The sequence below is a fragment of the Bactrocera oleae genome, chromosome 2 (genome assembly GCF_042242935.1).
Source record: "Bactrocera oleae isolate idBacOlea1 chromosome 2, idBacOlea1, whole genome shotgun sequence".
NCBI classification, from domain to species: Eukaryota; Metazoa; Arthropoda; class Insecta; order Diptera; family Tephritidae; genus Bactrocera; species Bactrocera oleae.
In genome coordinates, this window is record NC_091536.1 from 91,093,374 (window position 1) to 91,120,541 (window position 27,168).

Here is a 27,168-nt window from a genome sequence, read left to right on the forward strand (position 1 = left end):
AATAGTAGCTGAATGTAGTTCCTTATGCAATAAAGGAAAAGTCGGTGTTTTAATGGAAATTTCAATATTTATATCTGCATATGAAATTTGTAAAAATGTAATAAAAACTGAAAGAATTAATAGAGAAAAAAAGCTATTCAAATAGTGGGTCTTTGCTGTAACAATTGGTTCACAATTACTTAATTAATCTAAAGTAACGGTTGATATGTAGCTAAAGTTACATCTATGTGATAATTTTTTTTGTTTTTTCTGCTACGATCTCATAGATTAGCACCTTAGTCACGACTTGTATATCTTGTTCGATTTGGATCACATTTTTATACCCTGCACATAGTATAGGTATTAAGCTTGTAACACCGAGTAAGAAACTTCGGAGACTCCATAAAACGTATACAAACATATATAAATGATCAGTGTGACGAGCTGATTTGATTTGTCTATGTACGTATGTCTTACTGTTTGTATAAAAGTGATCTAGCTCGTTTTTGAGTATCAATCTAAAATTTGGCAGACGTATTTTTCTCCTCAAGAAGCTATTCTTTTGTCGGAACCTCTGATATCGGATCACTATAGCATATAGCTGTCGTACAAACTGACTGATCAGAATCAAAATAAAGATCTTTATATTTAATTAATTCCATTTCAAATGACGTGGCTAGAAAGAATTAACAAAACGCTTTTCATTAATTGCAAACCGTTACGTTTTCAAATTTACTCTATATACTTACATATATGTAGTTGCTATAATAAATGCAGTTGTGAAAATGATTGCAAAATAGGCAAAAATCACGTCATCTTCTCACTCAGCTTCAGTGATCCCTATTTCGAGCTCTATGTTGCTTGTTCAGCATGGTTTTGACAAATAAACCACATTGATACCAAAAAGTTAAAACCTTTGTACATAAAGACTGTTCTAAATTGTCGCCAAATAATTATTATTTATACTAAATATTTAACAGTCGAAATATTTCAGAAATCAGAACTAAAGATTCAAAAATTTGATATAAAATAGTTCATGATTAATGTGAACCTTTCAAACGAGCATAGCATTTGGCAAATATATTTATGTAGTTTTATGGAATTAACTTGGTTTGGAATTTTAACATTATTTTTCTCTTGACTCAAACTGTACTTTAGGCTTCTAAAACCATTATTTAGTTGTTGGAATATTAAAACAAATTTATTTTGCGACTACTTTTTAGGTCAGCCAACTTTTTCGAAACGGACGACAATGGTTCTCGGAGAATATCACACGTAAATACTTCAATTACTTTTGAGCTGAGTCATTTTAGCCATGTCCGTCTGTATATACGCAAACTAGTCCCTCAGTTTTTGAGATGTAGATCTGTCTTTTGCCCCTGCCCTTTTCTCACCAAGAAACTGCATATTGGTAGGAACAGCCGATATCCGAACACTATATAACGTTCGGTTCAATATTTTTTATTTGACTAGATATATTTATGAAATTTAGCATGGATTATTTTGTCTAGGGTCATGGTGCAGTCTCCAAAAAAATTGTTCAGTTCGGATTACTATAGCAAATAGCTGTCATGCAAATTGACCGATCAAAGTTTTTGTGAGGAATCTTTTGCAACTGTGAAGGGTATTGTAGTTTCGGTGCAACCGTATTTAACGTTTTTTCCTGTTTATAAACACGTAACTTCTTATATAACACGCGCTCTTAGAGTCACCGTCGCCTGTCGATGCTTTCTTGAACTCGATTATTGGCCCGGTAGCCGTCATTCGATACCAAAATCTTTTGTATACTCCCAAATACATATCTCTTTCTTTCTACCAGGTATAAATTGTCAAAGCTAGCCCATTATTGAGGTCTATAGACTAGCCTTATCTCTTAATATACAGCTATAAAGTATACTACAAATAATCATTTCTTATATTAATTTCTTTATCTTATAGCTTTTAATTTTTTTCCCTTCTTAATTTTCAAAAAATCCACAAAAACCATTTCGACCCATATGAATGAGGAAAATATAAATATATTCGCACTTAATAACAACGCCGTGCCATTTTGTCGAAAAACCGCAAATGAGCAATAATTATCAGAGTCACGCATTGCTCATATATTACGTTTGTATATTATAAATGTGAAAGTTGCAATGGACAAGTCTGTGAGAGTGCATATTAAATCGGAAAATCAACAATTTATGCGTTCAATATATACATATATACATTTATAAATACATATTTACATATGCATAAGTATATATGTTCATATATACATAAAATATTATAAATATTATATATTATATTTATTAACCGGGTTATGTATATGCCGAACCGATTAAAAATGCATAAATATGTAGTCGGTTATGGTGAATTGTCGAAGGCGTAGACAAAATTATATGCTGGCGCAAATAACAGTACACACGGTGTACGCATGCAGAATACGCCGCAAAGCACGAACAATGACCGCAATAACTTTGCAGAGCACAAGCCACTTCGTTATGTTGTTGTTATTGTGTTTTATGTTGTTTTTACTGTTGCTCGTGTTGTGCTGCTGCCGCTCGGCCACTGGCCGAAAGTTATACTCATTGAAAAGCCACCATGTTGATTGTTGTGGTTGTGGCTGACACACACACGCACACACACACACAGTTGTTGGTGTTAGTGTTATTGTTGCTGTTGCATCATGGCTGCCAACTCGTAAATTCCTTGTTTTTGGCATTTTTACTACACGGCCGGTGAAAAAAAGGCAGCGCAAATAACCGCGAAATAAGCTCAACAACAGCTGGGACATCAGCAGCAAAAACAACAACGCATGTACGCCTGCACAGATTAAGCGCTGTGGGGTTTTGTGTGCATTTTCGGAATTTATTTGCAAAGCTGGCGCTGCATAGTCTAGCCTTTATAGCCGCTAACCCGCCTCAGCTTCGCACTTCTGCCGCTGCGTTGGCAGTTTGTCTTGTTGTATTTGTTGTAAGTATATTCACCATAAAGTACGACAGCATTTTCGGTTATTCGCGCATTGCGGCGGTATTTCGCATTTCCAATGTTGTGGCTGTGCTCCCCAGCCCTTCCAGGCGACCTCTACCCCTCGTCGGAATGCCGGCAAACTGCTGCAGTTCCGCTGCCTTTTTATGTTTTGCTTGCTGCTGCAGCTTGTTGGCCGTAAAGTTGCCATAAATTGGCATTTCGCGCTTGTGGTGTGCAACATGGCTTTGTTACTCGTTCCGCGCTTAATTTTTTTCCATTTTACCGTTGTTCGATTTTATGTTTTCGCTTCGTGAGTGTTGCAAACTCCACAAATTTTATAGGTAAAACTCTCAATGGGGAGCTTGGTGTAAAGTTATGGCTACGCAGTGACCAGTTGTCGTTGGCTAAAGCGCTCTCACGATTCGAATCGTTTGTGGTAAGCGATGGGCGTGAAGTTTGGTGTGCAAAAATTTATATTTTGCAAACATAAATATTTGAAATCTTAAGGCAATTAAATTAGTTTTCTGTTCAACTGGTTTGGTTCTTAGTAAAAGTAAAATTTCTATTCGACACTTTAGCATTGGAATTTTTTATTAATTCCTAAGCTGTCATATAAATATGTATAGTATACAAAGAAATGTTTATATATACAAACATATGTATATGTATGTATATATGTATATGATATATGTATATGGAACCTTTTAAGTGAAAGTATCGATTACGTCAGAAATGTCAGAAAGCACATTTCAAAACATGAGTTTTTTCTAGTATTTAAATAGCATAAAACATTCAGTGAAGGTCGTGAAGTCATCGGAAACTTGCCTGAAGCAAGTAGTTCATTTATCTCCGTTAATGACGATAACATCGAAATAGTTAAAGAAACAGTGTATGGAAAATTAGATTAAGCGTTGGCATGCTTTGTTATGCTGAGGAGCCTCTTTTGAAGGCTATAATAAAGATTCTATTTAAAATATGTGAAAATTTATTTTTTGTTGTTGTCAGTCCGGATCATATAATATGTGATCAGATGGTACCTTCAATCGATTATGACAATATTTAATATGCAGTAAATAGTTACATATATACAAATATATTTCTGAACCACTTGAGTTACTCTTAGTAATCAACATAATTTTTGTTACAAGCTTGGTTTCTGGTCTATTGTGAATAATAGCGGACAAGTTCGGTTGAAAAAAAATTTTGGGAGGAAACTTAATGAATTCAGATTTGCACAACTGAATCAAAATTCTAATTACAAAAATAAAATATTTTATACTTATGATTGTCTAAATATGTGCTCAGTTATGATGTCAAAATATGTTCTTAACAAAATAAAATAAAATTTTTTATACTGCAAAAATGTTTCATCTATCTCTAAATCTCATCAGTTGATGTGCGTAATATAAGCAAGAAATTTTGTAATCCTCGAAGACTTACCCTAACACGTGCTTCGGTCAAATTTGTCCACATGGCAATCTCTTCGCGTGTCGACATATCCGGATATCGATTCCGGCTGAATGTGTGCTCCAGCTCTTGCAGTTGTTGTGATGTGAAATGTGTGCGTTGGCGGCGTTGACGTTTGTTTTTCTTATCGTTTTTCGGCTCATCTGTGGTGGTTGTCATCGGTTCGTCATGACCGGAATTTGATATGTTTTCGGTTTTGATTGTGGTCTCATTGACGGAACGATTACCTGCAATAACAAAAACAACAAGAAGCAATTGAAATTACAAGACAAGGAAGAGAAGAGTAGAGTAGAATTTGAAGAGTCAACTCAACAAATATGAGAGTATGCAAGCATGTGCAATAAATATATGTGTGTATGTATGTAGGTATGTGCATAAGTGTGTGCAGTTGCACTTTAGTATCGCTTGAAAAGTATATCAATGGGAACCTTACATGCAGTTGAATGCACCCACACGCGCACACACACAACCATACTCACACTCACACATATTCACACTCAACTTGGAAACTAAATAATTTGTTGACACAAAATTGTACAAATTGTTATTAGCTAAAGTGTACAAATCGATTACACGTGTTTTTTTTGTTTCTGTTTTTGTTGTAGTTTATCGGCGCGGCATAAACGAAATACAACAACAAACATATCATGTAATGTAAACTATTTTCACTTAGATAGCCATAAGTGCCAGCAGACAGACACTTTTTAACGGAGACACTCGCCAACACTCATGAGACGCTTGTCAAACAAACAATTACAACAAGCAGCCAACAACAATTATTGTAAATACAAGTATATCAACAAAGTAATAAGGTAATCATAAATCGTTGTAATGACAGCACTAACAGTTCTATCATCGCTTAGTTGATATTATTGTTGTTATTGTTTAATTGCAAGATGGCAAGTAAGTATGGTCGGCGCCTTCCGCATCGATGCAAGCGAGGTGAGAAAAATTGAGTACGTACATCTGTATGTGTGTGTGTGTACATAAATCGATTTATTAGCTGGCCATTGCCATCGGTATTGGCGACAGTTATTATCTGTAATATGTATGCGTAGGTAAATGTTTGTTATTAAACAGGGTGGGAATTGTCGAAGGTGCTACCATAAGATATGTAGCGTGTGTGGGACAACTTTAAAGTGGTTGAGGTTTTGAGAACGAGCCTTGGCAAATGTATTACTTTAACTTTATTGATTTTCTAATTGCGGATTTAGATTTCTTAAGTAGGTATTCTAGTGCAGAAATTTGGAAAAAAATTTTTTATTTATTTTCAAAGCTTAAGGGGTTACATGGGTTTCGTCGGTTAAAAAAAGGCCTATTTTCAATAATTTATAATATTCAATTCAAACTTTTTTATGTCTTAAAGATACATATTTAAAGAACAATTTCTGAGATTTTCAAAAAAGCAAATTAAAACTCCGCCATTGTAACGTCATTTCCGGTGACCGCTCGAAAAAAGGTGCGTCCGCGTTGTCAGCATAACTCCCGGCAGGAACATTTAAAATGAAAACAAAAAAAATGTGTTGTCGTTGAGACCATAAACTCGTGCTTGACCAAAGAAAAAAAATAGTTAAAATTGGAATTTTAGCAGACCTTTTTCCAACATAATAAAATTTCGGTAAAATTTGCTCGACATTTCTTTTTTTAAAAAAGTTTTAATTGAAAAAAAAAATCCTTCGTCCATGCGCGAGTTAATTGTATCTCAAACACCTGTATAAAATTTCATCAAGATCGGTTGAGTAGTTCGTGAGAAATCTTGACAACCGACTTTGAAAACACAGTTTCATGAAAAACGCGTTTGAAGTTTTGAGTGACTATATACCTGACCTCGAGCGCACAGCTTTTCAAAGCGGTATCTCCAAAACTATTACTGCGATCAACTTGAGTATTAAGGATAATATTCTAGAGATGTTATATAATTAACTAAGAGTATAAAATTTTTTTTTTGTTTTTTGAAGCCGTGAAACCCCTTCAGAATATGTTCTTAAGCGGATACGCCGAAATTACCCCCAAATTTCAACACTGTGAACATGTTGTTGTTTTCGTTTTACTTTGCGAACTCCTTTTCTACGCCAGTAAACTCGTAAAGGTGTTTAATTCAAAGCTTTTATTTATATGCGTACTTTTTCTCCTATATGTAGTGGCCGTCTTGATTCTATGAGTCAGAGGACACATTAGTGCAAAGTTACAAAGCTGCTTCTTTAAAGTTTAAAGTGAGAATATTTATAAAAATGTTTAAGGAATTTCTTAGATCAATACTAGAACCATTAGCGACCCCTTATTAACATCTACCAAGAACGACAAGAAGACAAATTTCGATTTGTCTTTAAAATTTATGTAAAAAGAATGAATTGAACTGTCTAAACCAATTTCTCCCTTCAGGATTAAGACTGCTTAGATTTGTGTTATATAGTTGGTTAATTAGAAATCTAACGGTACTTCAAAATTGATACAAAAAACTTTTCGTACATAAGTTGTCAGAAAAACACAGATGATCGAACAGCTGTATTCTCAGGCTGATATAACAGCCTGATCAAATTTGATCCGGTTTGGTCCATATAAACTGCGCGCGCAAGCAGAATCGATAACAAAACTCCTAAATTGAAACAGTTTTTTATCTTCATGTGAAATTTGATTTCGATATGGCAATTAGTGTGCGTGTGGCAGCTGTTTGTTTACGATGTACAAAGTTTGTCTGGTGATTTTTATCATGAAAAATAATTGACGAACGTTCTCACTTACAGTTTCGTGTTTTCAATAGAATCACGGCTACGGAATCTTTGTAAATGTTGCAGAAGTGTTTTGGGGAGTCTACCATATTTTATGACGAACACAAATACAAGAGTGGCACATAGCGTTCAGTTCTCTCTCGGCATATTTTAAAATTTTTTAATTCGCCACTAATAAGTTGTTATATGAATTACAACGTCTACTGCAACGCATTTTCGCCTTTCTGTTTAGCATTTTCGATTAAACATTTTTTAGCAATTTTACTGTTTATGATAAGCAATGCCGTCGGGAATTCGTTACTAAAAACACATACACACATATTCACGACCTAATGAGTTGGTTTTCAAAATTTTTTGTAAACGCCACGAAATGAAGGCTAAAATGTTAATCACACACAGTAGCTGATCGGAATTAGGCGTATTAACATTATCACCAATTGTCTGTGGGAGCGCATGCGAGTATAAGCAATATAAATCGCGCATACAGTTATATGTATATACAATAATATTTAAAGACAGACAAATATTACTCACCACTGCAAACGAAAAAAAATTACTCAGCAACAAGAATAGGCAGAAGGAAGTCAGAAACTTAAAATGGTATTAACAGAGCACTGCATAACAGCACAAACATATATGATATATGTATTTTTTTATATATATTTTTTTTTTTTGTTTTAGGTAATTGTATTTGAAAATATAAATGTAGATAAATTCTAGAATACCTTGAATAAATAAATGTTAAAATCACCTTCACTGTCCTCACTCCCCAGAAAAGTTCAATCGTTGCCGCTGTCAGCGCCATAAGTACCCCCGTTTTACAAAGCTATTCACTATAAAACACACCGCCCGCTCAGCCCACCTCATCGTAACCAACAAAACCGAAAAAAATTTAATAAAAAAGTAAACAAATATATCACTCATCGATCATTCGCCGTTCGACGGTGGCGTTAGGTGTTGCATGGAGCTACACGTTATGCTACCTGGTATCGTCTAATACAACAATAACGGTTTAGTAATTTGTCGCTTTACGCCTGACCTAATCAGCTAAACTAAGTGTGCGCAACAACAAAAACTAATAACTAAATAGCAGCAAATTAATGATTATATACATATACTATATACGTATATATATATGTATGTATGTATGTATGTATGTGCCGCTGTATAGTGTTTTTATGCTGAAAATCAAAGTCAAAATCAAAGGCGTTTTCGCCGCCAAAGGATTGTGATTTTTTGGTAATGGCATTAACGCGCGTTAGCTACCGTCGCTTTATTTTTTATGTGTTGCATGAAATTGTTATAAATTACAAATTTTATCTGGAAAAATTTTTGGCGGTGATAAGCGCTGGCAAACAAACGAACACGCGTAAATGCAAATATATATGTAGGTGTAAATATGCACACATGCGCACATATATATATATACATCCAAACATATATACACTCTTTTATTTTTATACATGCCTATAGTATGTATTTACATGTATTTGTATACGTAGGTATGCATTTCTGTGTGCTTTTATTATTGCAGTTGCTGTATATTGTATGGCTTAATTCGTATTATTCGCGCGAAATAAATGACGGTTAGTTGTTTGTTTTGGTGGCATGGCGTGACAGCGCATTTTATGCAAAAGATTGCCTCAGCAAATGCCTTTGGCATTTGAAAATCAATGAGTTGTCGTTTAACCGACGGCTAAATTTATATTGGCGTATAAGTTGAGAAACTACAAATTTTATGAAAATATGATGTATGATAAAAATCTCAAACACTTTGAACGGGTTTAAGTATATTGAAAATTATCAATGTGAAGTAGTTTCAAGTATTAATTCTTAAGTCGATAGTATATTGATGGTACATAAGTACATGTATGGAATTTAACGAGTTATATCTACTTGATCGATTTTTTATATCGAATGGATCTGAAAACTTGAAGTTAATCCGACATTTTTAAGAATTTATTAATTTAGTGTAATTGGCTTCCAAAGCTTTAAACGCGTTTTTTCTCGAAACGCTGTCTTCAGAGTCGGTGAGGAAAATAGCTTCTGAAGGGCTGAACCGACCGCCTTGAATTTTTTCACGACTTTTTAATCGATTTTTTTTAGGTAATGATCGAAAGTTCGAGTAGATTTTTGTTAATAATTTCGATTTTATATGCGATACTGGTGTAAATAATAAAACTAAATAAACATAAAAACTACTTAGTTTTCGAAGCCGCATTTTATCATAAATCAAAATTTTTACTAGCTCTTCGATTATTACCACATTTTTTATCGCTGATTTACGTTATACTCAAAATTATTAAAAACAAAAATTGTTTATTATTTTAATTAATTGAATGCAACATCTAATGATCGGGTTGGCGTCGCCTTTTATCCAGACACAATTCTTTTACGAAGATTTCCAATTATTAATATAATTTAAGACCAACTCCACAGATTTTATTCAATATATCAAACAATCTAAGCCCAATAGCTTTAAAAAACAAAAGCAGTCCATGCGTTGAATATATTCTAACTTAATATGATAGACCTCTTATACTCCCAAATTCAATTTAGACCAGTGCTAAGGCCTTTGAAAATGATTAAAAGTGAAAAAATCATAATTGGATGAAAACCAAGGAAAAAGGAAGATATTTATTTCACACACCTTTTATTTGGTTTGAATAGTTTAGAGATTTTTTTTGCATTTTCTGAGAAAACGTTACACGGTAATGTATATATTTTTATATAATCAGAATGTTGAGATTTCAAAGAAAGAAAAGCCTATATTTTAATTTTAAAAAATTTATATATATATTGACGTAATAATTAGGGTTCCTTTCCGATAACAAATCAAAATATAATGAAAAAATAGAATTTTAGGTCAAAAAGTGTTTGGAGCATAAGCAAGTTAATTTACCCCAAATTTCGTGAAAAAAAGATTTATTGTAAAAAAAAATATTTATTTGAATTTTTCAGATTAATTTTGAGGTTTTATATTTTGTCATTTAATTTTTTTTCATAGGACTTTTCATAGAAACCATTTTTCTGCCTTAGAAATTCAGCCACCCCTCCCTTCGTCTTCCCAGCCACAGTTTTCCCGCAAATTATTTTTCCTATCATATTTTTATTATTATCTTTCTTTTTCAATGAATTTCATGCGAATATAATTTTGTTATTTTTTGCATTCAAAAATTTTCCACCCTGGATTTGGATATTTTTTATATATATTTAGTTGAAAAGTAAATGAAAATACAATTTCATTTACTTAAAATTCGGTTATAGGTTGAAAAAATAGTGGTCAACAAGTTTCCTTAAATATTAATTTATTTTGATTGAATAACATAATTTTCAAGAAAGCTTCGAATGGTCTCTATACACTTTCTGTGTTATTATGAAAACCAAAATAAAGCTAAATATGTTTTTTATGTTATATATTTCGTTGATATATCGTCTTTTTTTATAGCTAATTTCAAAATTATAAATTTTATAATTCAGATATAGTCCAAAATTAATGAAATAAAGGAATAAAAAACTATTCATTAATATCAAAGATATGAATGACTATTCAAACTCATCAGCAGTCCTACCATTTAATATACATATACTTTAAAATCAAAGGCTCCATTCCATTTCCATGGTCTTTCCTACACTTGTATTACATGAAACTATCTAAGTTAGCAATTGCATAAACAAATATACAACATGTATTAAAAATAAATTTTTCATGCCATAAATAAATGTGCATTTGAATGGAGTACTCCTATATAAATGTAAGTACAGGCGTAATATAAAATGACTCACAACGAAAGTGTCTGTGGTAAGAGTCTGGTATTAGAGCCAGTCACAAGTTGTCTGCAGGTATATGACCGAAAGATGTCAACTGATCGCGGTGACATAAATTTCGCATGATAAGTTATACATTTGAATTAAAATAGATAAACATACAATCATAAAGTCTTCGATAATGTCAAATTATGATAACTTGTCGACTTCAATTCACATTGTACACAGTGCTTCGATTTTTGTCAGAAGTCTTTTCGATACTTTAATTTGAACATATTTAGTATTTTGATAAAATCACTTCTGGTGGAAGACAAAAACGCAATTGGCATTTTCGTTATGTTATCTATTTTATATTTGCATACTTATATATACATACATATATATGCATATATTTATCTTATATGTGAATATCTCAAAGCTTTTCAAGATATTTATGCAGATATGTTAAATGCTAGTCGTAGTCAAAGCATTTTTATTGACTTCTTTCAGAAAACAATTTTCTACTTGTATATTTTTTATCTTTGAAAAATTTTAAATTCTGTATTTTTAGAACTTCCCTTCTTAAAACTTAAGGTTAGTAATAACTGTTAATTAGTATGATTTTCCAACAATTTGTCGAGATAAGTTAAATGTCATTTTTCTCTAAGATCTCTGAATAATTTTATATATATTTGCGAGAAGACTCCGCTTATTATCAATACTAACTTTGAACTGTTAAAAGTCGGAAAAAAGACTTATCATATCGAAAATTTATATTAAAAATTTTTTTTTCGTACAAAACATTTTTGTTTTGTGTGCTTTGAGGCAAAATATTGAACACGTATTTTTTTATTTCGACTCAATATGAAACTTTTTGGAGTTATGAAACTTTCAACTTTTGAAAAAAGCACAAGTTTGCTTATACGAAGAAAAGTATTTCACTATAAAAATAACTAGCCGGCCTAGTTTTCACGACTTTTTCTCAGCTTCTCAATGATGTAAATGTTGAATTTTTCGATTTTTATTTTATAAACAAAAGGTACGTTTTATAAGAAAAAAAATCTTTTTTTCATGAGGAACTATTTTGGTTCAATTATTTTTAATGAAAATTGTACACAACCTATATCTCAATGGAAAGCTGAGAAAAACGTAAACAATAGGCCATCTAGTTATTTTTATAATTAAATACTTTTCTTCGTGTACGCAAATATTTAAATGTACTTTTTTCAAAAGTTGAAATTTTAAAAATTCATAACACCGAATATTTTTATTGTAAATTTTTTAAATGTGTATTTGACGATGACGATGGAATGACCCATATACCATATATAAATCTTGGTTACTTAAAATGTAATGAGAAAACTTGAACATTTCGTATACGAAATTTATAAAGATAAATTAATACAAAAAAAATGTATTTTAAAACTTTTTGTTTTTGTAAATATTGAGTTGAATGTGATGCAAACTGTGAACCTTGAATACAAATAAAAGTTTTATTTCGTTTTCTTATAACAACTTACCATCCTTACGATCACGATTACGGTTCGATAACGCTGACGATGACGATGTTTGAAAATTATTTAAATGTGTGCTATCCAAACTATTTGCTACAGCGGTCATGGAACTATGACTATCACGAAAATCGCCAGTCTCGGCCCAAACTGAAAAGAATAAACCAGAGTAGAGAAAAAATATACAAAAAAATTAATGTTTTAAGAAAAGTTTTTAAAATACAACAATATACAGTGCGATGTAAAATGAATGTAATATTTAACTAATGGTATTTTATATCAGAAAATGTTGTATAAAGAGTGTAAAACTGAAGTGTAAAAGAGTGTAAGTGTGTAGCAGAGCAGAGAAGAATTCAATCGCTTCACAAGCGGTTTTATGGCCGCGCCATTATAGTTGAGGCCATTAAGAGAGCGCATTAATGTTGTTGTAAGTAAGTAGTTGCACTTGGACGGCGCAAATATGGCTCAATAATTGAGCGCAAGTGCGCCACTAGAGGCTGCTTAAAAGGCGATAAAATGGATCATAAAAGGATTTATGGCATTTACAAGCATAAACGAGGATAGGCTACAATGTAGGAGCTTGTACGTACATACTCAACGAGGCTGGAGATTATTACATACTGATATTTATATGAAGACCATGAGTTGAATAAAAGACGGATCCAAAGAAAACCGCTTGAAACTCTGGAAGTTTGATTGTGTTAATATTTTTGTGATAAATCATGAAATTATAACTTTGTAATGCCACAATGCTTCAATACTGAAGCTGTTTTAGTAACATTAAATTAGGTACTTTTTTTGTACCCCGAAGAGGATATATTAAATTTGCCACAAAGTTTCAAACACCCAAAAGGAAACGTTAGAGACCCTTTATATGATAAATAGCCCCTTTGTTTTTATGATATCGATTTGAAATTTTGCACGCGTCCTTTTCTCGCCAAGCAGCTGTTCGTTTGTTCTAATCATCGATATTGAGTTATTATAGCTTATAGCTGCCATACAAACTGACCGATCAGAATCAGGTTCTTGTATGGAGAACTTTTTTAATTGACAAGATATCTTCACGAAATTTGGCACTGATTAATACTTAAGACATCGCTGCAATTTTAATTTCAAATTATTTGGATCGGACAACTATAGCAGATAGCTGACATACAAAATGCTCGATGAAAATCACGTTCTTGTATGGAATACTTTTTTATTCAACAAACTATCGTCACGAAGTTAGCATATATTATTTACATAGGCAATAATATAAACTCCGTATATATTTTTCAGATCGGATCACTATTATATATAGCTGTCATACAAACTGAACTATCCAAACCAATATAAACATCTTTTTATATACTTTTATGCTATAAGAAATATAACGGTGAAAGGCATTGTAGTTTCGGTGCTAAAGAACTTTACCTTGTTTTTTTTTTTTTTGGAGATAGCAACAGTTGCATATATATTATATGTATATTTTATGATGAATTGTTCGCCCTTAAATGTGCCTTTAATTAGAAATGACCAAATTAAATTTTTATAATATCATATTCAATAAGTTGCGTCATAAATTAAACGCGTTTCGGCCACGTAAGCGACTTTACATGTTACTTCTAATATATACATATATATATATATATATATCTATACATATATAATTACCGTGAGTAATGTGCATTTAAGCAACAATGCCTTATGTGCAAGTATGTATCCACAGCCACACGTTAAATGAGCCATGAAATTTAATGACCTTTGCGGTTATGCTCACCATCGACATAATTAACAAATTATCAATTGACAAATACTTAATTTATAACACAGTCAATTTCCATTCGTTACACAATTTATGGCTTACAAAATAATACATAGATACAAACATATAAAAAATAAATACGCACACGCATACATATGGCGGTTGAAATATATGGCGAGCGTTTGAAAAACTCCCGTAAAAGTCAAAAATGCCAAACCAACACATTTTTCTGCCGAACACGCCGCAATACGGGAACAACTTGGAACCTTCGCTAGCTCCCACACTTATAGTCTGTATGTACGCTATGTATGTAAGTATGTATGTGTGAGAGTAGCAATACCGCATAACATTCAAGTGCACTTTAAAATTTATTGCTTTTCCACATGTTGTCGCTCAGCTTGTTGCAACAGCAGCAGCGGTATTTTGCTCGAAGTAGAAAAATTGTCAACTATTTGTTACGAATTTGTGTGAAATTAGCTGTTTTCACTACACTTCACGCTCGGCGTTTTGTTGATTGCTGCTATGTGTATGGCGCGTTTGCTCCCGCTGCTCCTGTGAAATGGGTGTCATTAATGTCATTTTGGCATGTGTCACTAAATTAACCACAGCTTCACTTTTACTCAAACACACACATGCACACACATACAAACCGCTATGTATATGCGTGCCTTTGCAGCTTTGCATTTCGTGCGCTGTTGGCGAGCAAGTGGTTTGTGTCACTGCTTGTCGTCGCCATTTGCCACTCTTTTGTGAATTTGAGAATTTTGAAATTTATGTCGTTGACAACATGGACACATGCTGCTGCCGGCAATCGTTTTGTGGCAGTATTTTGACGATGTTAATTATACTGCAGGATTAGTGGCATGCGAAGAGCAGACGAGTTACCGGAAGAGTTGACTAGTAAGAACTAGAGTGTCTAAGACTAAAAATATTGTATGAAAAAATTTTCTCATATATAGTATAATGCGCTCATTAAAATCTATCAGTTTTTTTTTTTTTAAATTGTCTCATAACAGAAAGAACTCTTCTTTTTTAATCAATTTTCTTTTTAATAGAAGCCAGCATGGTCTAAGTGGGGAAAACGGTTAGGTCAGTCAATTTTTATTTAATAAATTGTAATTAAAACTAATAAAAAATATTTTCTCAAATTTTTAAATGAAAATTCCGTCTCGTTCTACTGTTATAAGCCATTAAATGGAGTAACTATCTCTCAGAGCGTCCAAGTTTGAAAAGATTTTAAGCTATCGCTTTAAAAAATGGCTTCTTCTATATTATAGTAGTATGGTATATAGTACCCGGCTCTATATGAACATAAAATTTTTTCTTTAAATTTTCTTTCCGCCGAAAAATTTAAAAAATTGGAAAAAATATCATGCTTTTTTGTTTTGACCCCTGTAAAAATATCTATTTGATATATTTTTATAACAATGTTTCTCATATACATACATATAATAAAAGTAATTTCTAACCTCGTTCGATTTCAGGGGAAAAATCAGCTTTCAGAATGTAATATGGGTTCGCTAATATCTTCGGTGGTTTTCAAAGTAATTCCTCAGCATTATAGTAGATACATAAATATGTGTACGAGTAAAAAATATTATCCAAAGCGTCCATATACACTTATAAAATTTATAAACATTTTTGAGAAAACCCTGGCCTAGCCCTATGTCCCCCTTTAGCTACCGACAAATGAAATATCACTATTTAAACGCTGATGTTGCCGTAAAAGAGGAGTACAGCTTGAGGATACTTGGAGTTTACACCATTTTAATTTTTTGTAATCGTATACCATAGTCTGATACTTTCAGTGTTCTAATTTAAATAAAAATTAACGAAATGCGTCAATAGATTGGCGTTTAGAGTATCCAATATACCTATGAGTAGATTCCCTAGTATTTGTAACGATTATACACAACAAGTAAGTTTGATGTTTTTGTATAGATCTGTAGTGAATTGAAGAAGAATTAAATCAGCGGATAAATTAACTAAGAAGATTTTAATTAAAACAAATATAGTATTCACGTTAACCTCGATAATATGTAGTAAGGTCGATAATATGTAGTAAGGTCGACAATATGTAGTAAGGTAATCTGAAGAACTTATTTTTTGTAATTATCGAATATAGGGTTATATTGTGATGCGGAGCACTCCTCCTTCAGAAATTTACTTAAATTTTAGTCACTTTTTGGTAATCATTTCAATATGATTGCACAAGCAAAAAACCAAAATAATAATAAATATAGGTCAAAACTATTATGAACATCTTTGTTAGGTAGTTTTTACTGATTCCTACCTTTTTAACTGCAAACAGATTACTCCTTAGCTCAGATATAATTTAACTAGTTTTAAGAACTCTAATTAATACCAGTGATGTTAAGTTATCCAGTTTTAAATATTGACTTTTAAAAGTCGTTATAATCACGGAATATGATGAACATATATACTGAGGAATTAAATATATTTTGCTTTTGGTTGAAGTTTGCTTGGAATTAAGACCGCATTCTAGTTCAGGAATTAAAAAAAATTTAAAAACAATATCGACTCAAAAGGTTTTTCGAAACTCAAACTTGTATTGTAAAAGTCATTTTAGTGTAGTGGCAGCTCGGCCGGCTTGGTCAGAACTAACATTTTAAACACATTTTCTCACGATAACTTTCGTTGAAGTTTCAAAAAATATCTATTCTAATCAGACGATTTATTTGAAATCTGGCATTAATACGCTTTATATAAATTTTTATGGTAGAAATAGATAAAAAAAAAAAACAAATTTAATTTTTAAACTATTTAAAAAAAAACAATAGTTAATATTACTGTAAAATTCTATCTTTTTTAAGTTCCGGATATTTCGCAGACATTTTTTTTACATTTTTTTTTTTTTTTTTAACAAATTTGTGATATTTTTTTTTTCCCATAAATATTTTCTTTTTTAATTATGAAGTATTTACATAGACCACATAAACAAGAATACCTCTTTAAGCACTTCCAAAATATGTTTTAAAAGTCGCATAATATTTATAATTTTTAATTTTTTCATAAAAAAAAACGTGTTTTGAATTTCTATTATTTTACAAAAATGTAATATCACTCCGCCTTAATGCTAACACAGTGCAATATTTGTTTTGAAAAATAAAAACTTTTAGTGGCAAGAGGTTTGTATAACTACCAATTAGAATAAGTAATAAGATTCGAAAAACTCTAAAATATATATAGAAGAACTCAAATAAAATGAGGTTTGGATATAAACTAAGCTTTTATAACTCAAAAATATTTCCTTTCCTCAAATAAATTTAACTGTATTTTAAGTGAATGCAATACGTATCACATTCACACGCCTTATTTGAAATTCTCAGCATTACAGTTATCGCCTTAAATTTTGTAAATACTGTCAAATACGATAATTTCAAAAATAAAAAAAAAAGAATTACAAAGGCTTAACCTAATGATTAATACTTGCAAAATGTAAACACCCCTCGGGAAGAGACAAAAAAATTGGCACAAGTTGACTGACTACAACAAAGAAAACAAACAAAATGGACAAAACTAGGGAAAAGTCTTGCACCTTTGGGCGTCGCGCTTCGCAAATGCAGAGTCACAATGACAATCAACCGTTGGAGTGTCAACGGAGTCAAGCAAACTATGAATGGTGAAACTATTAATCATGACATTTGCCAAAATTTTAGCTGACTTCTCGAACCAGCACGCCGAGACAAGGCAGCACGCCCCAAAATATACGCGCAACGTTAGTGGTGGAAGTGGTGGAAATGGTGTCATTTGGAAATATTAGAAATAAATTTTGTGGTAGCAATGATTTCGTTATTTATAATATTTGTTTAGCAAATATACACACACATTTGTAAAAGAGTGTGTGCGCTGCGCCTAGGCGTTAGGCTACAAAAAAAGGTTGGGTGCATGTTTGTCATTCCAACTCATTCATGAAAAAGTGCGTAAATTATTAAAGTAACAAATACAAGAAACTAAAAGAATCACTGAAAAAAGGCATTATTGCGGCAAAAAGGGAGCAACCAAAAGTGACAAGCAATAAATTTAGTGGCAATTGCAAAAGAATGACAGTAGCCGCGGCCACAGTGTGTAAACAAATAAAATGTCAAACAAAACGGCACACATGAACGCCTCTATATATACATATATTTATATATATACAAGCGCATGCGTCCTTCTTGACACTTTCGCCGCCACATGAGCATCTGTCAGGACACAGAGAAAAAGTAGCGAAAAAGAATCTACGAAATATTGCATATACATGTGTATGAGTTTATTAGTGTTGTTGTGTTTGTTTGTGTGTTTGTAGAGGAGTCTCCCTTTCTTGCACATTCATGCGCCCGGACCAAACAAACGATTAATGTGACAGTTGAATTAGGATATATGACAGCCAAAGCAAATATTGCCAACAACTGTGTGTGGCATACAAAACGTACATGCAACCGTCAACCGTGCACGATGAATGCCAATGACGCTGACGTTGACGCTGACATTGATGATGATTTTGCAAAAACAAATGGACAAAGCAAAACGAGGCGAAATAGTTACATGAAAATAGGCAAAGCGCCAGGAAGTATGCCTAGGCGACACAAGCACGCATACACACAAACATTACTGGCAGAATATCGATGTACCACTGTGTGTGTTGGCTATATAGCAATTGCTCATTGCTTTGTTTGTCTATTTGGACATTTCTCACTTTTTGTTTTCATAAATAAAATTTTATATCGATTGCAAATACAGCTTGTGGGTAAGGGCGACAAATGCTGGCTGCAGTGGATGCGGCAGTGGCTTTGTCACTGGACATAACCTTGCTTTGCAGCGCTATAATAAATTGTTATATGTATATGTATGTGTGTGCTCACGCATTTCTCGGCGTGTGTTGTTGTGCAGAGAAGGGTTATCTCTGTGTGCTGCGGAAAGGGTTAAATTCGTTATTTCATATGCGATTTCAATTTCACACTTCATTTACCGTAAATTACAACTTATGTTGAAATATTTTGCTATGATTAGCTTAGATTCTTCTTGCATTACTTGACTTTTGGCTAATAGTTTTATGAATTTGTTGAGATTTTGACAACAAATGGCATTTCGCAAATGCTTCGATCTACACATGTTTTGCATTTTTTTGAAGAGGCATTTTATTTATTATTTAAATGAAAAAGTGTACATTTATAGAAATTAATGTACGTTTATGAACGGTGATTAATTTTTTTTTTGGTTCAATTAAAAACAAGTGATGGTCGCAGTCAAAAAGAAAAAAGTACTTTTATGTTTCGTCAATTCGATTCCTCACCGACTTTGAAACGTTTCGAAAAAACGCGAGCCGATTACATTGAGTTAAAAATTCATAGAAATACGCTCATATCTTCAAAACTATTTTCCGGATCAACTTTAAATTTTCATAAAATATTTTCAAATGTATCTAAATACGATATATATTTGTATGTGCAAAAATAAAAATTGTTTTTTTGAAATTCACAAGTGAATATAACTCCGTAAGTCGTATAACACTCTGTACTTATTAGATAAGCCCACAAAAGATGATGAAATTTATCTATCAAAGCATTGTTAACTCTTCTCATGATCGATTTTCTATGTGATTTGGGTAAATTATTTTGCGATCTCCATGGAGAGTTAGGCCGAGTAGCGTAAGAAAATTTAGCGTTATAGAGTCAGTCAAAGAAACTAAGACCATTTATCGAAGCGCAGAGCTGATTACAGCGTTTTTTTTTTCGAAAACCACACCAAAGTGAACTTCTGAGCAGCAAACGTTCTTTGAGGATTAAAAACAAAACGAATTCTAGAAGAAATGCAAAAAGTATTTTGTCGATATTTAAGCTTTATAAAATTTTTTAACCAAAATATATTAATATTTATTTTAAGAAGAATTAATTAATAAATAAATTAAAGTAATTAGTAAGTCTACAATATATTAATTATTTTTTTTTTAAGAAGAACAATGAATAAATTAGAGTAATATGTAAGACTATTTTAAGGTTTTGACGAAACAATTAGAGTTTTTATTAAACACTTGCAGAGCGACTTCATAAATGTTCATAAATGTCCACTGGTAACCAAGGTTGTATTTTTTAAATCTTTTCTCTTTGTCATACATTTCTTACTTGCACTGCTAGTGCTCTCAAAAATACATATTCTCCACAAAGAAAAAAAAAACAACTCCAATTTATCGGCAATTTCTTTTAATTGATGATTTTAATTATCTTAAAAATATTTGATAATTTGTAAAGCATTCAGCTAGTTTTCTCGCTCATTTACTAGCATAGCATATATTTTGTTTTCTTTTTTATTGTCGCCGCTTCTTCTTTAATAGCTGCACTAATTCTGCTATAGATATGCTCTAGTAAGAGTTTATAGCGTTGAGGCGACCTAAAAACTAAGATATCAAGCGGAACACAAACGTTAGTTACGGTAGGCTGCAAATCGCATCTGCCAACAATAAAAATAATTCCACAAACATTTGAGAAATAAAAAAAAAATGTATAGATATATGCTTATGCATGTGCCCATACAAATTTATATATAGAATTCAAAGAAAAATACTAAAAAAGCACGTTCCAAAGATGTTTTTGTTTTTGCTTATCATGAACGGAATTTCTTATACCTATACGCCAAACTTGTATTTTCAAAAAAAAAATATAATAAAAAAACAATGTTTTTTTTATGCAGTGAAAATACACCGAATATTTGCTGAGCAGGTCACCATTGTTAAATGTCAAAAAGTTGCTTGACATTTTTTGGGGAACATTTATTTTTTTAAGGCGCATCACAAGTTTTCCTATACATTCGTATGCAAGTAGTTGTGTATGTGTGTATAAATATATGTGTGCGATTATGGATTTTCTTGTACTTCAAGGTTTTCGCCGTGTACACGCACTAGCTGCCGAACTCGGGTATATACTATATTATATATGTGTATATGTGTGTTCGTACTTTCGTTGAGGTGACAGCTACTGGGTAGGTGGAAATAGGCGTCAGAGTAGCGCCGCGCCAGCAGCAGCCGTCAATAAAACAATTTGACAGTTTCTAAAATTACAAATATTTTTTTTTTTTTGTTTGTGTTTTTACTTCTTACTCGATGCTGCGTTGAGTTTGTCTGTTGTGGTTTGGTCACTTGAAGAAATTAAGAGTTGTCAAATGCTGTGACAACAGGTGTCATTATTAAGCAGAGAAAACAAGTTTCTTACGGTTGATGTGAGCGGGATTAGTAGCTGACGGATGGTGCAACGCAAAACATGCACAAAGTATATATGGTTTTACAACGAGAAAATTTGTGTTTAACATTTTTGCAAAAAAACATTGAAGCATAAAACAATAGAAAAACACATAACTGAACTGAGTGGGTACGCGATTTGGTTCAAGAAATGTTGATTTTTATAAATTGCTGTTTATATTTTCGAAGACTCAAGAAATGTTCATAATATGTGGGTTTTTGAACATTAGTTGCGTGGAAATTGGAGTAATATGAAGAAGCGGTCTCTGAGCCCAAACCACTTTTAACGACGTTAAAGCGTTGAAAAACATCAGGTATTTTGAATAAGTAAAGAATCAAAGAAACAAATGAAATTTAGGATTTTATTTGGATAAAAATCGATTTTAAATAATTAATGCAATGCAACTTTGGCTCTAGTGCTCAGATATTTATGAATTTTACAAGAATTAACCTCCAAGGCCACACTTTGAGAAAAGGCAATAAACAAATTTTCGGTTTTTTCGATCAACACAAGTGTATATAACCCCTTAAAAATAGTAATTAAGAATGAAATACTTTTTTGAAATTTAACTTTTTGAGGATAGGTCCCAAATACCCCTGCTATTGGGTTTAAATTTATTTTAAGGCATTATATCCAGCCTCCAGTCAGTTTTCTTACAATTAATTACGCTCAAACATAGCTCCGAAACTATTTGCCGAACTAATTTCATAATTTCGGAGAATATTTTCAAATATATGTATATTCGATAAAAAAGTAAAAAAATCGATATTTTTTAAATTCACAAATTGATATAATACCTTAATAGTTAATTATTTGAGAAGCCTTTTTACTTCACTAGCAGCTGAAAATAATGAATTTTGAATAAGAGCGGCTTTAAGGCCTAACATGATTCAAAAATAAAATACTATACTACTACAATGCAATCCTCAGAACAGCATATATGTATGTATTCTGTACTGGATCTGCGCTTCCTTCAAAGTTGAATGACCCATAGTAAAACGCTTATTACAATCGGAATCCAGAAACGCCAGATCGGAAAGCAACTTAAGATATTTTAATAGTAAATTGTTCAAGATACATAAATATTAAATATATATATATCATATATACAAAATTTCTTTGCTCAAAACTATTCCAGAAACTTTTTATCCTTTCTTTTTTTAAAGATAAACTTAATTTCTGCTGATTTATTGCCAGTGCAAATTAAATTTTAAAACGAACGAAATCAATGCCACCATTAATACTAGTTTGCCCGTGCGCTAACAACCCTTTGACATATACTTAATTGGAATCGTCGAAAGAAATTTCTTTTTGGACAATTGTTGACACTAATGCCGATTGACTTAGTGTCTTTTGTTTTCGACCGACAACAATTTACTCGCTTTCTAATTCCAACATGTGAGTATCTGCCGATATGTGTAGGGTTGCACAAACATATGGCACGAAGCCGCAGCTAAACCGCTGGAAAATTACTCCCATATGTCTCTTTAGCAGACAGCAAAATCGAGAGAACGACCGCAAAAAGGGCAAAGGGGAGCGAACACTAGCACATACAATACTATAGAAGAACAAACTCATAGAGCAGAGCAGTGGGAGTAACAATTGTGGGCAGCAACAAGCAAATGACAATCACCCCATAAATTTGCCACAAAACCAGCAATAATAATCACCAGCAGGAAGAAAGATATTAAAGGCGAAGAAGTTGGTAAGGGCATGAGGGCATGAGGGCGGAAGAAGCGCAAATTTATACACATGCATACATGCATACAATATATAAGAAAGTAAAGTGTCTCCAAACTGACTGGAAAACCCCGATATGTGTGTATATATTAGTAAGTTTCGAAAATTACATTTGCTGCTTGTACACAGCAACTTGACAACAAATACTGCTTTCATGCTGAAACAACGCTTACACTGAACAAAGTGAGTCCTTTTGCAGCTAAGTCGCTTACATACGCAGCTGCAAGCTTTTCAACTGTTACACAATGGTTCGTTAGTTGGTTGCAGCGGACGCTAGCTCGGGAGACAGCCGATTGAATGGGCCATATATCAATCTGTGTGAAAGGTGATTGTGATACATTTATTATGCTCAAGGAGTAAGAGATCTAGCAAGTCAACGAAACCAATGGTCATTTTCAAGCTGTGCGCTTGCGAAAACATCTATTATAATGTCATTAGTGACGAGCTGATATTGGTTGGAGGCACAAGGCAATCGAGTAAATTGGAGATTGTGTCCGTGCGTGTGGGCAAACAATAGCTTGCGGACAACGCCATAGCGTCTAGCTCAATTACTAACAAATTTATGTACATACATACCTACATATTATAATATATAATATATAAACAGACACAGCACAGAGGCACACTTCACTTTTTCTCATTATCCATTTTGGTAATTTTCTAAAAATGTCGCATTAGAGATTATCTCTGCGCAAACTTTAACCGAACAGGACACTTTAGTTGTCGTTGTGTCAATACACACACACACACACACACACCCGACCACACGCAGACGTACCACATAATAAGCGCAGACTCGCTGTTGCACACTTACAATGGCTATTTCGAGCGTTTTACGCCATTTTGCTTGTTCATTGCCCATTCCATGCTGCTTCGTGCTTCTACTCCGACAAATTTCGTGCTTATACCCAGAACAGGGTATATTAAATTTGGCCACGAGCTGAATCGTTATAACCATGTCCATCTGTCTGTACGTCTATCTGTTTATACGCGAACTAGGAGTTTTTTAAATATCCATCTGAAATTTCGAACACTTTCTTTGCGCCCCAAAAAGCTGCTCATTTGTCGGAACCGATATCACATCGTTATATCATATAGCAGCTATACTAACTAGACGATCAAGATCAAGTCTTTGTATGGAAAACTTTTTTACTTGACGAGATATCTTCACGAAATTCGACTCGGTTTATTGTGCAAGGCAACGGTACAATCGCCGAAGCAATTGTTGTTCCGATCGAACTACAGCATATAGCTGCCATACAAACTGTTCGAACAAAATCAAGACAAAGATCTTTTTATACCCTTTCATGCTATAACAAATGCACCTGTGAAGGGTATAAAAGCGTTGTTACAGCCGAAGTTAAAGTTTTTCTTGTTTTCATCTGCGATAAACTTCGACTGACAGTTTCGACGTGCGCTTCAATGGTTCCGTTGCCTGAGCGGTTTGTTGTTTTGTCAAGAAAGTGCGAAATGAAGAAAATTGCCAGCCTGCTGTGCGGCCAAGGCTGTGGTTGTGGGATGAGCGGGGGCCGGAGCGCTTGGAAAATCTGTATATACACACACACACACACACATACGCAGGAATATCCTTTCGTTAACGATAATACAAACGAACACAAGCAAAATGAAACGACTTGCGGCCATGGACAGACAGCTTGCCGCTGCAGAGCTAGCTTCCATGCCTCGCCACAACGCCACATCGGGTAAGTACTTCACGAAGGTTGCCGTTATGTGTTTGTGTGCCTGACAGACATTTACGAGCTAAACTGTTATCGCAAAATGTAGAAATTAATGAGCTTCTTAATGCAATTTGGCTGCTGTAAGGTTCGCCGACCGCATTTTGGGGTTAGTCCGCTGCCAAAGCACACAGCCTTGCTATGTATATGTATATATAGATATATGTATAACCAAACTTATTGTGGCATTGCAATCTCTGTGTTTGGGGCATGTCAATGTTATTGCAGTGATTTTATGTGTATGTGTTGCCACTACTACTTGCCCTCTTCGCCATACACATACGTTTTTTTGTTGTGCCTCACTAAACTATACGCTATTTGTGTTGTCTTTCCGTAATCGCATATTACATTCATACCCCAAGGAAGCTCATCATATTGCCATATCCTGGCGTGTATTTCCGGCTGTTTGCCGTCAGCTCAACACCCACACATTTGTATATATGTATGCATATAATATTTGGGGTTGGTTTTTTTCGTCTTCATTCTTTCTTTATTTCCCCACATATAATTTCTGTATCATTTGGAGCTCAATGTGTCCCGTCATGTCTGGTAATGATGATAAGTAGCTGTAATGCTCACATGTTCGTAGTTTGCCTCATCTTAGTCCTGATTTTTTTTGTCCGATTGCGGAGCACAAATGACTTTGTGACTGGTAATTTTGCAAATTTTCTTAATTTGAATGACCAGCTGAGGCGATAAGTTCACTTAACTTCCACTAGGTTGGCATTGTACTTAATTGTTGTTACTAATTTGTATTACTTTTTATGCAGCGGTTGGCTTTTGTGGAGAGTTTAGTGTGCGAAAATGAAATTATATGTGTGTTCGGCTATAATATTCTTATGAAATAAATAGTATTACAAGATCTTACTTGTATGATAATAATTAAATTAACAAAATCAAAAAACAAAAAACAAAAAAAAACAAGAAAGTGTCGAATGGTTGATGATGATAGAGACATTTATTGCTGTAACATGGATAATGAAAATATATCTGAAATTATGCTATATTAAATACAATGGAAAAATTCAGATTTAGTTCTTGTTTGGAAGCAAATTAATATAAGTAATTACGCCCACTCGCATGCAAAAATTGTAATCAAAACTACTTAAAATACGATAACTCGTGGAAGAAGAACGTCGAAATAATAAAATTTTATAGTAAAGACGGTATAAACTCTGAGTGGTGTAAAAATGAGGCGATAGGCGTGGTAGCGCCCACTTTTAGAGAAAATCTCATAACTCATGAACCACTCGAGCAATTTGAGCCGAATTTGTTGTTACATGTTAATTTGGAATCCTAATGTTGCGGCTTGAAAAAGACGAAAATGAAATTTATTATAAAATTCTATACAGAAAATTAAGATATCGGGTGAAAAATCTTCACAAATAGTACACCAGAGTGTGACATCTTACTGCAAAAATTTGTTGAATTCGCGCAATTACTTTCAAAGCTACAGATACTGATTACCACAGCGCCTATGGCTGACTTTATACCGAAAATATTGTTTATTCTAAGTGATATCCTAATGAAACTAAGGATATGTGACATCTTGATTATAATATGTTGTGTTGTTAAAATATTTTTTCTAGTCTCATATACGTATACTAAATATAGAGCTTTTGAAAGTTTCAGCTGACCTCAAACTGTAAATATCGTTAAATATGTGAGTTATCGTAATGAAACTCAGAAAGTATCTTTTCGCGATAATAACATGTCTTAAGGCCAAAAATGTATAAAATTGGTTTTAAAGTTTCCCTAGGCTCCAAATACCAAATTTCAAAATTTTTAAAATTTTGGTTGTCTTTATACCGTATATATCGGTCCATCTGCGAGATTTCTTAATGAAACTCATAAAGGATATTTTTCTTGTAATAATATGTCGTAGTATCAAAATATAAAATTGGGTCAATGAGTTAGAGGATACCACTCTTTATAAAGATTTTGAAACTCTCGGTTGCCTTTATATCGCATCGTTTGAGTGAAAATAACATAGGTATACTATAGTTTAATGCCCAAAATGTGTAAAATCTGTTCACGAACTAAGTCGACACCCATATAATGCATATAATGAACGTTATTCTACAAGTAGTTCAATATAAATTTTTGACTCTTGTAAATAGCGGCAGTATAAAATGTTATGATGCAACCGAATAAAACTCTTTCTGCATTGCATTAAAAGTCTAGATTTTCAAATCAATTTGACTACTTTGAATGTTCGTGCAGCTTACAGATATAGATAACTGATATCTGTTGATGGATGAAGTTAAAGTTTTAAGGACGATTTTTTTCCAATTTCACTTTGAAATATTCCTCGTCTGAGACCAC

General features: G+C 33.0%; 1 protein-coding gene across 1 annotated transcript in view; it reads right to left on the minus strand.

Moving 5' to 3' along the window:
- Ptx1 (pituitary homeobox homolog Ptx1) overlaps nucleotides 1–27,168 on the minus strand; it is a 73,174-nt gene that overhangs the window by 20,690 nt on the left and 25,316 nt on the right. The window contains exons 3-4 of the mRNA XM_036356872.2: nucleotides 12,398–12,538; nucleotides 4,375–4,628 (exon numbers count right to left, since the gene is read on the minus strand). Of these exons, the coding sequence (XP_036212765.1) occupies nucleotides 4,375–4,628; nucleotides 12,398–12,538 (395 nt within the window). The remainder of the gene's footprint in view (nucleotides 1–4,374; nucleotides 4,629–12,397; nucleotides 12,539–27,168) is intronic.